The sequence below is a fragment of the Papilio machaon genome, chromosome 11, assembly GCF_912999745.1.
Source record: "Papilio machaon chromosome 11, ilPapMach1.1, whole genome shotgun sequence".
Classification (NCBI taxonomy): Eukaryota; Metazoa; Arthropoda; class Insecta; order Lepidoptera; family Papilionidae; genus Papilio; species Papilio machaon.
This window is the reverse complement of record NC_059996.1, coordinates 7,087,692-7,101,358: the sequence shown is the minus strand read 5'-3', so window position 1 is coordinate 7,101,358 and position 13,667 is coordinate 7,087,692. Positions and strand designations below refer to the sequence as shown.

At 32.5% G+C, this 13,667-nt stretch overlaps 1 protein-coding gene across 1 annotated transcript; it reads right to left on the bottom strand.

The window, feature by feature from the left end:
* Window positions 1-1,058: 1,058 nt before the first annotated feature.
* Window positions 1,059-4,842, bottom strand: LOC106717689. Its single transcript, XM_045680036.1, has 4 exons — window positions 4,697-4,842; window positions 2,701-2,781; window positions 2,124-2,474; window positions 1,059-1,238 (listed from the first exon to the last, which is right to left on the bottom strand). Exons 1-4 carry the CDS (start codon window positions 4,798-4,800, stop codon window positions 1,085-1,087), a joined length of 690 nt encoding a protein of 229 aa, XP_045535992.1. The 5' UTR covers window positions 4,801-4,842; the 3' UTR covers window positions 1,059-1,084.
* Between the last annotated feature and the right edge of the window lie 8,825 nt (window positions 4,843-13,667).

The following is a 13,667-nucleotide window of genomic DNA, read 5'->3' as shown; positions in this document are numbered from 1 at the left end:
TCAAGTGTTATCAACCATGATAAGCCTGAAACTAATTTTGTCTTAGAAAGTTGCGATTTATTAACTTCTAAAAAAATGTGTAACTTGGTTTAAATAAATCAAATGATGAGGGTAGATTTTTTTATTTTTTTTTACGAACCTATGTATGTCATATGCCATAGTAGATTCATCTGGATAGATAATTTCTACAATACAGAGCTTGGAACTTGTAATTTGATTGTGATTTATATAATTGTATATAAGTACCTACAAATCTTAATAAATATTTTACCATTTTTATTTGCTAATTAATCTTCAACTGTAACATGGTTGTGCCTTACTACTAACACGTAACATTTAAGTGTTACAATTGATATAAGTATCTGGTTATTTTAAATACAAAATTATTCGATTATTGAATATTTAGTTTTATTTTGTCCTTTCCCACATACATAAGAAATAATACGCGTCAATTTGTGTTGAAAATATTTACATTCTAAGAGGATTAGTACATTTTATGGTCCTTCGAGTTGGATTTTTTCATAGTTGGTAAACGATGGCTCTTTTATTTGCTGGAATCCAAAAGAATATAGTAAAGAACAATTCAATCTAATACACGTCTTCAGCTCTTCAAGAATAGTGCGTTCTAAAGCTTAATACAGCCTAATTACTGTTATATAGTGTAGATGTTTAAGGCTTCTGTTCTTTTGCTCAACTTCTATGGAAACAAGACGGCTCACGAATATCGACAGCTTACGTTATTTGGAATGAGAAATGATGGCCTTTGCCTTAACTCTTTTTCATGTTTCAATCAAACAAAATAAAACGCACTCATTCCAAAAAAAAAAAATTAAATCAGAGATAATTGTAGAAAATTTGTTTAATTATAAATATCAAAGCTTTACTTACAGAGGTAGATTTGGATAAGTTAATACATAAATAGATTACCTTTAACTTGTAATTAAACTTAACAAGTAACAATCACAGTAAAGGAATTGTTTCATTCTAAATTCTTACTATTGAATTTAAGTTATAACACGTTCAATGCCACTAAATTTTTTATATCAAAGTGGACGCGCGGTATGACACGTTAGTATTAAATGTGTTAAAGAACAAATACGATAATGGCCAAAGCTACAATTGTCAATATAGTGCAGCAACAAATAACATTGCAACAAAACTTGATGCAGCCAAACGGTGACGATCTTCTTCTACTCCTTTCTCTTTTCAGCTTTTTCTTCAGTTTTTTTAGTTTGCATCTGCCGAAATAAATTATTCCTATAGTCAATATTATTGATAATCATATAAACAAAAAAGTAATGAGATTGAATGTGGATGGCTATAAAGGTAGAGGAAGACCAAAGAAAGTATGGATGGATTGTGTGAAAGAGGATATGCGTAAGAAGGGGATAAATTCAGATATGACGGCTGATAGAGATGTATGGAGGAGTAGTACATACTGTGCCGACCCTCCATAGGGATAAGGGCAGGTTGATGATGATGAATATTATTGACAATTTTTTTACCTTTGTAAATAGATGATGCATGGTTAGCATCGAAGGAAAAAGTATTTTTCTCCTACTATCGTTGTTTATATATGAGAGAGTTGTACACTCGTAACCCGCATACAATAATTCGCATAGAGCTGAAAATTGGTAGACCATTTTATGTGAACCATAAAAAGATCCATAACAAAGTCGATCCTGCATTTGGAAAATTCAAGGTCAAAGCTACCAACAATACATTTTTCGCGACTTTCAGCGAAATGGTCAGTTTTATTAAAAAGGATCTTAGACAAAGTTATAGATCATAAATTAAAACCTCTATATACTTTTATAGCGAGCCACGCTTCCTAAGATATAACTTTATGATCTACAACTCCGTCAAAGGTCATTTTTTAACGATACTTACCATATCGCCGAAAAACTAATTGTTAGTACCTTTGACCTTGAAAACTTGTTTTTTACAAACATGGGATTGATGGGTACTTTCAGGGTTCAAATAATATATTGGTATTCCAAAGATTACTAGCAATTTTCAACTGTATGCCAATTATTATAGCTTCACCCCTTAACTTAAATTGATGGAAGGACATTCGGAAGAAAAATTAAGAAAAAACTAGTACTACATTTTAAATGACTTACTTGTCCTTTGCCGTGGTTGCGCGAGTCTTATAGCTTATTTTGCAAGATTTTTCGGGTTTGGAAAATTTGCCGAACGTTGGTAATGAACGTGATCTGCAGCAGAGAGATTGATGATGCGAATGTAGTCTTCGTAATTCTTTTAAGCAACGCTCTCTTTCTATTCGCTCTTTTTCGGCGAGTATTTTCTGCATATCCTTTTTCCGTTCAGCTTTTTTTCTCCTTTTCTCCTGGTTAGATTTATACCATTTTTTTAATGCTGTAAACTTTTCTGATGACTTTGGTTTTTCTATGTAGTGTCGAATGATCATAGGGTATGGGTACCATCTTCGTTCCTCTATTACTATTTCAGGTCTGGAAGATAACTATTTATTAAGTACACACTTTGACACAAGAACTTTTCTGACGGATTTGGAACTGCTTTACATATCTCGATATGTAATTATTCGGGTTTTAGTGGAAAATTTCGATAAATTGCGAATTCAAGTTTCGTAAATACTAAATATAACATACTATTACTTTACGGATTAAATAGAAATATACAAATTAAAGTTACTAACTTAGTAACTAAGTTACTCACTTTAATATTGGTATAGATTTGTCTAGGTTGGGAAGGGAGACTGTCCTTTCGGGCGTCGGCGACGAAGAGTTTGTACCGCTTCTACAAAATATTTTTTGAGTTACATTTTTAATGAATCTTTTCGGTTGACTTTGTAATAATCTCTCAAAACTACAGCAAATTTTTGACAACACTTTGATGATTTAATTTACATCTTTAGAGGCCATTATATTTATTGACATTATATGTGTCAACATAACTTCCGAAATTGTTATTTAAAAAAAATCCTTCCTTAGGCACAGCCATTGCTAAACTATATACAAAAAGGTTGAATAGTCAAATTATTGTTTAAATTATAAAATAACATATAAAAAAAATTAAAATCTGTTAATTTTTATGCTATGAATTTCGCATGAACTACTATACTAATGTTGCACTTTAAGTTTTTAGTCCACTGCCGAAGAAAGTCAATTTGTACAAAAAAAAATTTTTTTTCCAAAAGATGGATATGAAATAAGGGTTTCCAATTATGTTCTTGTATGTTTTTCGAACACTAAACCCTCGACTAATGTATTTTTTCTTTACTTTATAAAAGACCTTTAAAATATAATCATTAGTGTAAAAAAGTTTTAGTTTAAAATGAGTACCAAAATGAGGTAGGTATGATATTAAAATTAAAATAAAGCAGACCATTAAGTTTCACTAAAGATTGTTTTAACTATTGTAAAGTTTTAGTCCAATTATAATGAATATATAATTGTCGTTTCCCGCAGTAACCTGTAACTATTGTAATTAAGTTGACTATTGTATAATAGAGTAGAGGATATAATCTCAGTTATTACAGAAAGTTGAAGCTCTAAGGCTATATTTAAATATGACCATTTTGAGGTTTATAAACTTGTCTGTAGACTATGAATTTTAGAACGTAATTTTATGTTAGTAGATTTCAGTTGTAATATTGTTAAAGATACTCCTACAGTTTGTTGTTAAAAGTCGAAAGTTACTATATTACAAAGACGCAAATTAGCGATGTTTTGTTATTGAAATATTCAGTTACAATTTCTTTTAATTGTACAAATTATAAAGTGAACTTTTAACTTTTTATCTACACCACCCAACTATCTTTCTACTATATATACCTAAAATGTGTGTTGCTTCTGATTTTACTTTGTTTCCACCGTCGTAACCAAAGGGCATTAACTCGTTAATTAACGAAGTTAACATTTTGCTTAACGGTTTAACTTTCAAGTTAACTTTAAAAAGTGTTAACGCTTTTGTTAACTTCCGTTACATTAGAAACTGGGAGACGTGCTGTCATTTTGTTTAAATTTCGCGGCACGCCACGCTCGTAAGTTCAGCTATGTTCGGCGACAATCGGCGACTCGAATGGTGAACAAACGAGTTCGCGTGTAAATGTGATGCATCAGAGCATCCAGGACGTAAGAGTAAAATTTTGTTATGGTTAACTTTTATCGATTAACTTTAACTTGCGTTAAATTTTCCAGTATTTAACGCCTTAACGATTAACGAAGATAATCTTTAATTAACGAATCAACGATTAACGAAGTTAACTATTCAATTAACTGTGCCCACCTGTGATTGTAACTTATTTGGATCTTATACTCCAGAGTACTGATACATACAAGTGATTTTTTTCTTCTCCAAAAATATATTTAAATTTTAGAACCTTACTGCAACCGTCATAATTATGAATGAAGTCTAAACATATTCAATGTTTAAATAGTGTAAGTAAATCATTTATTTGGAGCTTGCAAACTGTATACCAATGTTACTAATGTTATAAATGCGAACGTTTGGATAGATGGATAGATGGATGGATGGATGGATGGATGGATGTTTGTTTGAAGGTATCTACGGAACGGCTCAACGGATCTAGATGAAATTTAACACACATGTAGGACGTAGTTTGGATGAACACGTAGGCTAATTATTATGTTTTTTTTAATTTGGCGCGGACTGAGTCGCGGGCTACAGCTAGTTTAATATATTTACTTACCCACAAAAGCTGGGACATGCTGGCCTGCTGGGGCTTAGAAGACAGTGACACGTGTTGTGGCTGTGGCATTCAAACGATGAAACATTCGCCCGAATAAGTCCCATACCCTATGTATTATTAACTAGAGGTGATAAAGGATCGATTAATTCAGATTGTCGATCATCTAATCCATCTGTCAGCATTTAGACTTTTAGACTGGCTGCTATAAGCGACGTATGCCATAGAATAAATTTGTTGGACTTGGATTGTATCTTTTGGACTATTCGAAGAAGAATGAGAAATAAAGGTCATCAAAGTCTTGCGTTAACGCAGTGCCGAATAGGTGAAGTGCGCCATGACCTTTTCATCTCTCCATCGGTCCAGCCGTTAGGCTAAATGAGGGCACAATCTAGAGTCTAGAGTCATACGGAAAGGTCAGTAGAGTTGTATTCTGCCGTGGCTTATAAAATCCGGAATATTATCTAAGAGAATTCTTTTTGCGATGAAGAAAATTCCATGGTCCTTGGACTTTTCGATGAAAATTAATGATGCAATCTGTGCAAAAGCTTTCACTTTGCTAAGAAATTTGAACAAAAGTCTTAATCACAATGACGAAAGCTGTCAAATTTAATATGAAAGGATGACAAAGAGGAAAAGGCATTCGGGTTGATGCTATAAAATTAACATTTAATGACAAAGAGTAGAATAATATATATACAGAAAAAGAGAGCCCTCTCAACGATTTTTTGTCACCCTAAAAGAACTAACATCTGTCGATATACCCCATATACTAATATTATGTGTATGTGTTCGTGTGTGTATATATATATATATTGTATATATACTTGGGCCACTTATACTTATTTATGTAATATTTTCAGACGACAATATATATTTAAAAGCATTTCATTTTCGAAATTTTTGACACTTCGAAATTAAAATGATTTAAAACATTGCCGTGCTTAACAGATCATTACATTTATTATACTTTCGTAGCTTATTGCGGTGGATTTAATTAAAAATAAAAACAACACTCTTTAGTATTTCTTTTTTATTTCGAAATGCTTATGTTTGATATAATAGCTTTGAGCCATAACTTATAATTCGTCATTAACATCGTTATTTCGGAGTGTCGGAGTGAAACGTTCTTAAGTGGAAAATCCAGATAATTTCACCTCTCTTTACGAAGGTCCAGCAAAGCTTTTAGTCGACTGACTTCTTACTTGGCAATTGATAGAACAAATCCACTTCTCTTCACCTTACGATACGAATGGACGATACGTTGAAATAAAGACGTTAAAACACTTTATTGGTTGACAGTTTACGATTTAATACAGACGCTTTCAATCCGAGAAACTCGAACAATATAAAGGTTACTGCGAAACTTTGTCCATTGATTGACAATTAAGTGAGTTACGAACGCTTCGATGTTTTATTAAATTAAGGTTGCTTAGGAAACAAGGCGCAGTAGGCTTACTACTTGTCACGTTTGGGATGTAACGAGCTTAAGAAATGTGCTCAACTCAACTTTTATTACTTTTCTTTTATAAAAAAGCAAATCAAGAAACATACATACCTAGATTAGAGAGGAAGATTAAGTCCTTCGATTTTTTTTCAAATGAGCAAACTACCACCCGGTTTCGCCAAAATAGCGAAATGAATACGGTCCATAGACATCCGCATTATAAGATGCGTTGCCTTCCTGTTGAGTACACATAAAAAGTGAATATTTACTCTTCCGATGCGTTTCTTATTCCGCTAAATCCACTTCCCATTCCCATCATATCCATACGAAATATTTTGGAAGGGAAAGAGGACTAATATTAATCCTCCGGCATGCATACTCGTTAGACGGAAGGCGGAAGTCCACTTCACTCCTGTTTTCTATGCGGTCTTTTCATGCAGCAGATGTTTTTGCTGGCTCAATCAATGTTTAAATATATCCTTCACCTCGACAATTACTAAAACTATATTTTCAAAATAAAGTATTATTATCCACTTAAAGAGTGGTCAGATACTTTTGGAGAGGGGTTTAGTGTGCGATGCTTTTAAGTCTGAATCACCGAGTTGAAATGATAATATTGACGCATGTAAAGCAGTAATATTCTAGTAAACTTTGACAGATCGAGATCTTCGACGTGCACAGTTATTTGAACGCGCTGTACATTGCACCAACTTACGTCTTTTAATCATACAAACGAGTTATTTTTAAATTAGTATAGAGATTTGCAATTCCCTCTGTGCTAAGCTTTGCTTTCTCTATTACGCCGTTTGCATTTATTGGCAGAGAAAGTGAGTGGATAAGATGCTATGTGCTGTTTACATGCAAACTCAGTTGTTTAAAGTAATCTTATTTTATGGTTATATATTCAAATGAGAATACTAGTCTACACTGCTTTTGTAGGTGGTGAAGTAGTTTATACTGTTTTATAGAAATTCAATTTGTTTAAAAAATGCGTTAGGACAAGTAATTCTGAAGGTCGTCGAGGTCGGAAGAAAAGAAAGCTCAGGTCGATAGACGGCGTAAATCGAAACGCGATGAAAATGGCCATAGCAAATTGAAAGATTGTCCAGAGATAGACCGAAATGGAAAGAGTTGCTGGACCAAGGCTTTAGAGCTAGAAGAATAGTTTACAATTTATTGTCAAACCTTATTTATACAATTATTTAGACGTTGAGAATAATTACTTAAAGAAATTCTATTGAATAACATAAACATATATATTTTTATTCTTTATACAGTCTTCAATGACTCATTAGTTAAATTACTGTTGAGCTTCCAAGGCGTATAGGTAACTTGAGAATTAATCAATTTCTGCTTACAACTTTCAGATCGAATTTTTCAAGCCATAAAATGAAACAAGAGGTTTTTCTAAAAATGTTACATTTAATAATTTGTATTAGTGTGTTTAGGATTTTTTTAGAAAGAGTAAAAGATTACAAAAGATACATTCTGCGAAGATAGGAATTCAATGCAGATAATAACTTAATAACGAAGAGACTTGCTGAAAGTAACGGTTAAGTCGTCGAAGATAAGGAGTTCAGCACGTTTCGTTGAAAGCTCCTACCGATATTTTAACCAAGATTTAATAAACGTGGAGTTCTGTCAAGTATTGAGGACTTACTTACAAGATATTTTTAATTAAAATTTCTTATATTTAATTTTAAAAAACGATTACAACTTATAAAATATGTTTACTTTTAGTAACAATTTAGCGAACCTGTATGCGACAATTACCAGACATCTTAAAATCAAATGTTAGTGGAAAAAAATAAAAGTAATTTTACGCTACACAAATGTTTTGTATGCTTCAATATTGAAAGCATTATGCCCGTAAATAAGACGTTCTTTTTTACTTATGTACTTTTGCAAAACATTTTTAACGGGAAAATTCGAGCCGCTAGTTCCCTTTAAACCGATTTCAAATTGCATACAGACTGAAAACTGGAATAACGTTTATTTTCTGGCAAAGGGAATTAGTTCCTAGTCCACGAGAGAGTAGTGGTTTGTTTATTTTACTTCCTCAAACAAGAATATGATATGTTTTTAATGGAAATAAGTCCACTGCCATACGACTATTTTTTTTAATGAACAGTAAGATAAAGTATAAAACAATTAAGAAATGAAAATTAATGATAAAACTATAGATTTTTAGGTATTATCGGCGTGTGTTCCGAAAGAAATCACGAAAAATCACGGGAAGAGAGGGGGGACTAAAATAAGATATCACGTGTATTTATTTTCTGACTAATGACTTAGATTTAATGAATAAATTAATATTATTATAAAAATTTCAACATTAATTCGTATAAAAAAAACACGCGATAAAAGGTATAGCATGGACTTCTGGTCTTAAACCGTACTATATCTGCAGCGATCGGGGTCAAAAAGTTGATAAAATAACATCATGTGATTAAAGGACAACCCTTAATGTTTTTATTACACTGACGTGTCGACACGTCACGTCGTCGTCGACACGTCAGTGAAGGCACTTCAAGATGAGCACGACTTTCAGTAATGAAGAGCACGAAGAAGAAGAACTTATGAACATATTGTAATTATGAAAGATGTTACGAGAACATTTAAAATGTATGATTAAGTGAAACTTGATATGATAAACAAGAAAACGGCGAAGTGAATAACAAAACGATTAAAAAGAAAATAATAATTTTAATCAAAAAGTCCAAAGGCTAAAGTTCATTGCATTCGAAAACCTTACTACTTTAATACGATTCAATTTCAGTTTTGAATCGGCACCGTGAACTTTGCATTTGAATACGGTTTCCACTGTAAATGCTAATTCCATGTAAGCTGTGCAGAGAAAAATGAAGTTGCAATGTTTTCGGGAAAAGATTAAGTTAAAGCTAGATTATCAAGCTACGTTTCAAGAAGTAGCTTTATTTCATCGCATATCTCATTTGGTTCTAGTATTTAAATCTAGTAACAAATGTCGTCCTCAAAATTATAAACAATATTAGCTTAGTAAAACAAATCCTCTTAGCATCAAGTGGGTTTTTGGTCAAGTACTAGTTTATTTTAATATAAAAAAGGTAGTATAAGTATTAATAACTTAACCATTTTCTTGTTCTATTTTTAAGTTTCTGTTGCGTTCTAAAATTTTCCACGAGAGTATTGATAAAGCCTTACAAATCAAATACGAAATAGGGTCGATTATGTTGAACAACAATCGTCTCCCAAAATACATACTCTACTTCTTACCTGAATATTACTTGAATATACGTTTTCTTTATCTTATGAGCTGGCGAACAAGCCAGCGGCAAATACGCCTAAGTAGCAGTAGTTGCATAGACATCCGCAATTGCAGATGCGTTGCCTGCTTTTAATCGACAGATTCCGTGATGATGTGTAGGCAGTTTAGCAAAAAACACTCGTACTATAGAACTTATAGTCTCATGTTTGATGTCTAAAAGCAAAAGGTTAAGGAATAATGTTAAAAAGCTATTAAATGCGCAAATCTAATCACGAGAAAACATTAGTATTCTTAAGCCGTGTGTCGCGGTTCACGTATATATGGAACATTACAAATGCAAATTCAATTTCAACGGCAAGTGTGATGCATCGAAGCGAAAAGAAAGTAGAAATTGTACCCGGCTTGTAATAAATAACCAACTGAGTGCTTATTAGACGTCATAAATTTTGTTCCAACACTAAGGCTTTGCGACCTCGCAAAGATCATTTTTAATAAATGAAAAGTGCGGCACTTGTAATTACTACGGTTAGTAATAATAAAACTAAATTTTTATTGTTTAATGTGAGGTACAATTTTTTAAGTATAATTCATATTTACATATATCATCTACTTAATGGATTGAATTGCATGAAATCGTGGGGAAGTCCGTTGAAAGAGATAGATCGGCAATGGATACTTGTATGTTTATATCTAAATTGACCTATTTTAAAACCTTTTAATGGGTTATTCTAGATGTAAATAATAACCTTTTTATACAGTCAAGTTCAAATATAAATGTAGTAGGTAAGATCCAAAAAATATTTGATGCACTTTGCACAGTGTAATCTAAGAGTTTCGGTGGCTCAGGGGTTAAACACTTACTTGTAATCTGCAGGTCCTGAGTTCTAATCCCGCCACGTACCGATGTGTTTTTCAATTTTCATTTTTACATATGTACATATATCCGACACTCTTACGGTGAAGGAAAACATCGTGATGAAACCGATGTATATTAGCGAAAAGAAATTTCAAAGATATGTGTATATTCCCAGGAGAAAATGACGGTGACACGGCAAATAGGGGTCTCTGCCTACCCCTCTGGGTTATAGGAGTGAGTTTATGCACAGTCTAATAGTTTCTATAGTTTGTCCTTGTTTACAAACGTTCCGATTGAATATAAATGCAGCTCTAAAACTAAATATTCATCAAATATGAATATTAATTTGCAAATATTTATATCGCTGATATGCATTTGGTTCCGCATACTCTCGGTTGCCTCGTTTATACAAACGAATGTTTCAGATAAGAGCTATAAAGTAGATAACACTGTTGTGTAGATTCTATACAAAACAGCTGCATACTAAAGTCTAAAGTCTAAGACAAGTGTAATACAGAAATGTGTATGTAAACAGACTCGAATATCACTATTTTTGTACTAGCTTTGTAGCTTTTGTACTAGTTTGCAATTTCGTCCTCATGGAATAAAAAAAAAAACTTAGTTTGTAGTAAGTCCATGAGATATTCCAGATAGTAATTTATATTTGTGCCAAATTTCATCTCGATCCGTTGAGCCGTTTTGGAGTTATCTGCTAAGAAACATTCATCCATCCATCCATGTAAACTTACGGATTCATAATTTTACTAATATTATAAATGCGAATGTTTAGATGAATGGATGGATGTTTGTTTGAAGGTATCTCCGGAATGACTGAACGGATCTTGATGAAATTTGGCACAGATGTAGAAAATAGTCTGAAAGAACACATAGGCTTCTTATTATGTTTTTGTAGAACGGAGTCGCGGGCGACAGCTAGTGTTAAATAGTTATGATATTCCTTGATCATTTTTGTCTATTATTATAATCCTAACACTAAAAAACTACAAATCTTAGCTTTTATGAATGCAAGAGATGTGGGTAAATATATAGGCATTTTCACAGAAGAAAATATATGACGAAGCCTGTCGTTTTTATACATTACCGGTTACCAGTTCACACAAACTCCTTTTGTTCTTCGTCTAACAAAAAGTTATGCAATAATGGAACGGTTAGTGTACTCTTGTTTGCAATAAATATTTTTCTTAATCTTACTTTTACATAGAGTTATTAAGAATCGCACTACAAGAGACAGCTAAGTTTCGAGACTACAGAGATATTAGGAAATATATTATTTCATAAAATAGAGTAACGATACTCTACATTTTTCATCTAATGGAATTAAAGTATTGGATAACACATCATAATGTATTTCACGTCATTACTTGAAAGGATCGATTGTTTTTATTTCAAAGACGTTCATACTCTTGAATTTATATAAATCGTGGGTTTTATTTTACGAGTACTTTGTGCCACCTCTAAAATTAAGACGAATACTTTTATAGCTCTATGTTTTTCATGTTTCGTGAAAGATGTTAAAAGTTCGAGAATATCCCGACATCGCTCCCGCGAGGATCTCGATGTTGTGTAGGAAATATCAAACCAGATTGTATTTTACTGTCGTGATATTTGTATTTTTTAATATTGTTACTTCTTAGTCTACTGTTCTAAGTGTATTACGATAATATTGTAATAAATAAATAAAGAGCTTTAATTCACTATTTCAATGTGTTAGTACTCGCCGATTGATTGAAATCCGAACATAATTGAAAAAAAAATATATGAAAATAGCTTTTTCCTTTTCTAGTTTAACTTTAACGGCTGTCAAGCGCTGGCTTATTCAATGTAAAAAATACTAATAAAACGTTATCAAATATCTCCTTCATCAGTTCGCGCAATTTCCTTCAAAATGGGTACAAAGTTTTCGATTCACGTATTCATTTTAAAATATAAATGCGCATTTTAAGAACAATAACTGCTAACAACAACAAATGATTAATACAAAAAGGAAGTCAAAAATCATAAGATATTTGATGTTTGTAACGCGGTCTTAGTTTTGCAAACATGTATTTCAACATGAACAAAAGCAAACGACCAAAACGGTCGGCAAGCGATCTGCGGGTTCAGTATAACAACGCGTTCAGGGTGTTAATGGGGCTGCCACGTTACTGCAGCGCCTCCGGCATGTTCGCGGAGGCTCGTACAGATGGGTTCGATGCCATCATGCGAAAGCGCTGCGCCTCCTTACTGCGCCGAATGCGTGACAGCCATAACGTTATCCTGAATGCTTTGTTGGATAGGTGGGACTCAGTGATGCTGGCTCGCTGGATAAATATACATGTAGACTAGCGTATTCTTGTATCACTGAGTAACAACCATATCCCGGTCACGAATAGTCTATAGTTTATTTTATTTTGTTTTATTTATTTTTTCTCTTTATTTTTGTTACTAACATTACTTATTAAGTCTTTACTAACCCTAGTATAATAATATGGATCATTGTAGTCTGAATTAAATAAACATTATTATTATTATTATTATTAAAACTTGTATACAATAGAGTTAATGATCGGCGATAGTGTTAATAATAATTGTTTCCAAACTTATGATTTACTCACGCAATTAAATACATTCGTTACTTGTAAATTAAGTTCACCAAACACTATCAATGTGATGTATACTTTAATGCTTTTTGTTCATATAATGATAAACTTGCGAACTTTACGCGTTAAACGAAATTTTATATTTGCTTTTATCATTTACATGCAATGTTTTTACGATTCGATGTGTAAATGTCGTAATAAAAATATTTTGATCTTGAATAAAAACTTTTATTAAGAAATACTTAGGTCATTAATGCGTAACACATAATAATACGCGTAATATGCGTAATCCGTATTATTCGCGTAATACATTGTTTTACGGTGTTATTGGAACGAAGTTCCTTATCGCGCGTTGTGAAAGGGGGCTAGACGGAAAAAATTCTAACGAAAAGTTGTCACGACACTTTTTGCTATATCACCATGGCAACGACGTGACAATATATAACGAAAATTCATAGAAATAAAATGTACTTCTTGTGAAGACTTAAGTTTTTTATGCATAGAATAAACATTGGTTCCTTCACTAATTAATTGAAAGGAACTTCGTTCCATCCGGGTGTCCCTTGACACCTCTCAAGTTTTTTTTAAAAGGATAGTATCAAGACGGTTTGTTTATTGTTTTCTAATAACTTGTTTATCGTTCATTCGACCATGTAAATAACGCGGAAGTTATTTTAATAATGACCCACATAGATACGACTTATCGTACGATTCTGAGACCAAAATCCCCCCTTTTCAAATATATTGTTATCTCTGTTTTGTCAAAGATAATGTAAGGGATGACGATATGTTTTATACAGAGTTTTTGGTCTCAGAAACCATCG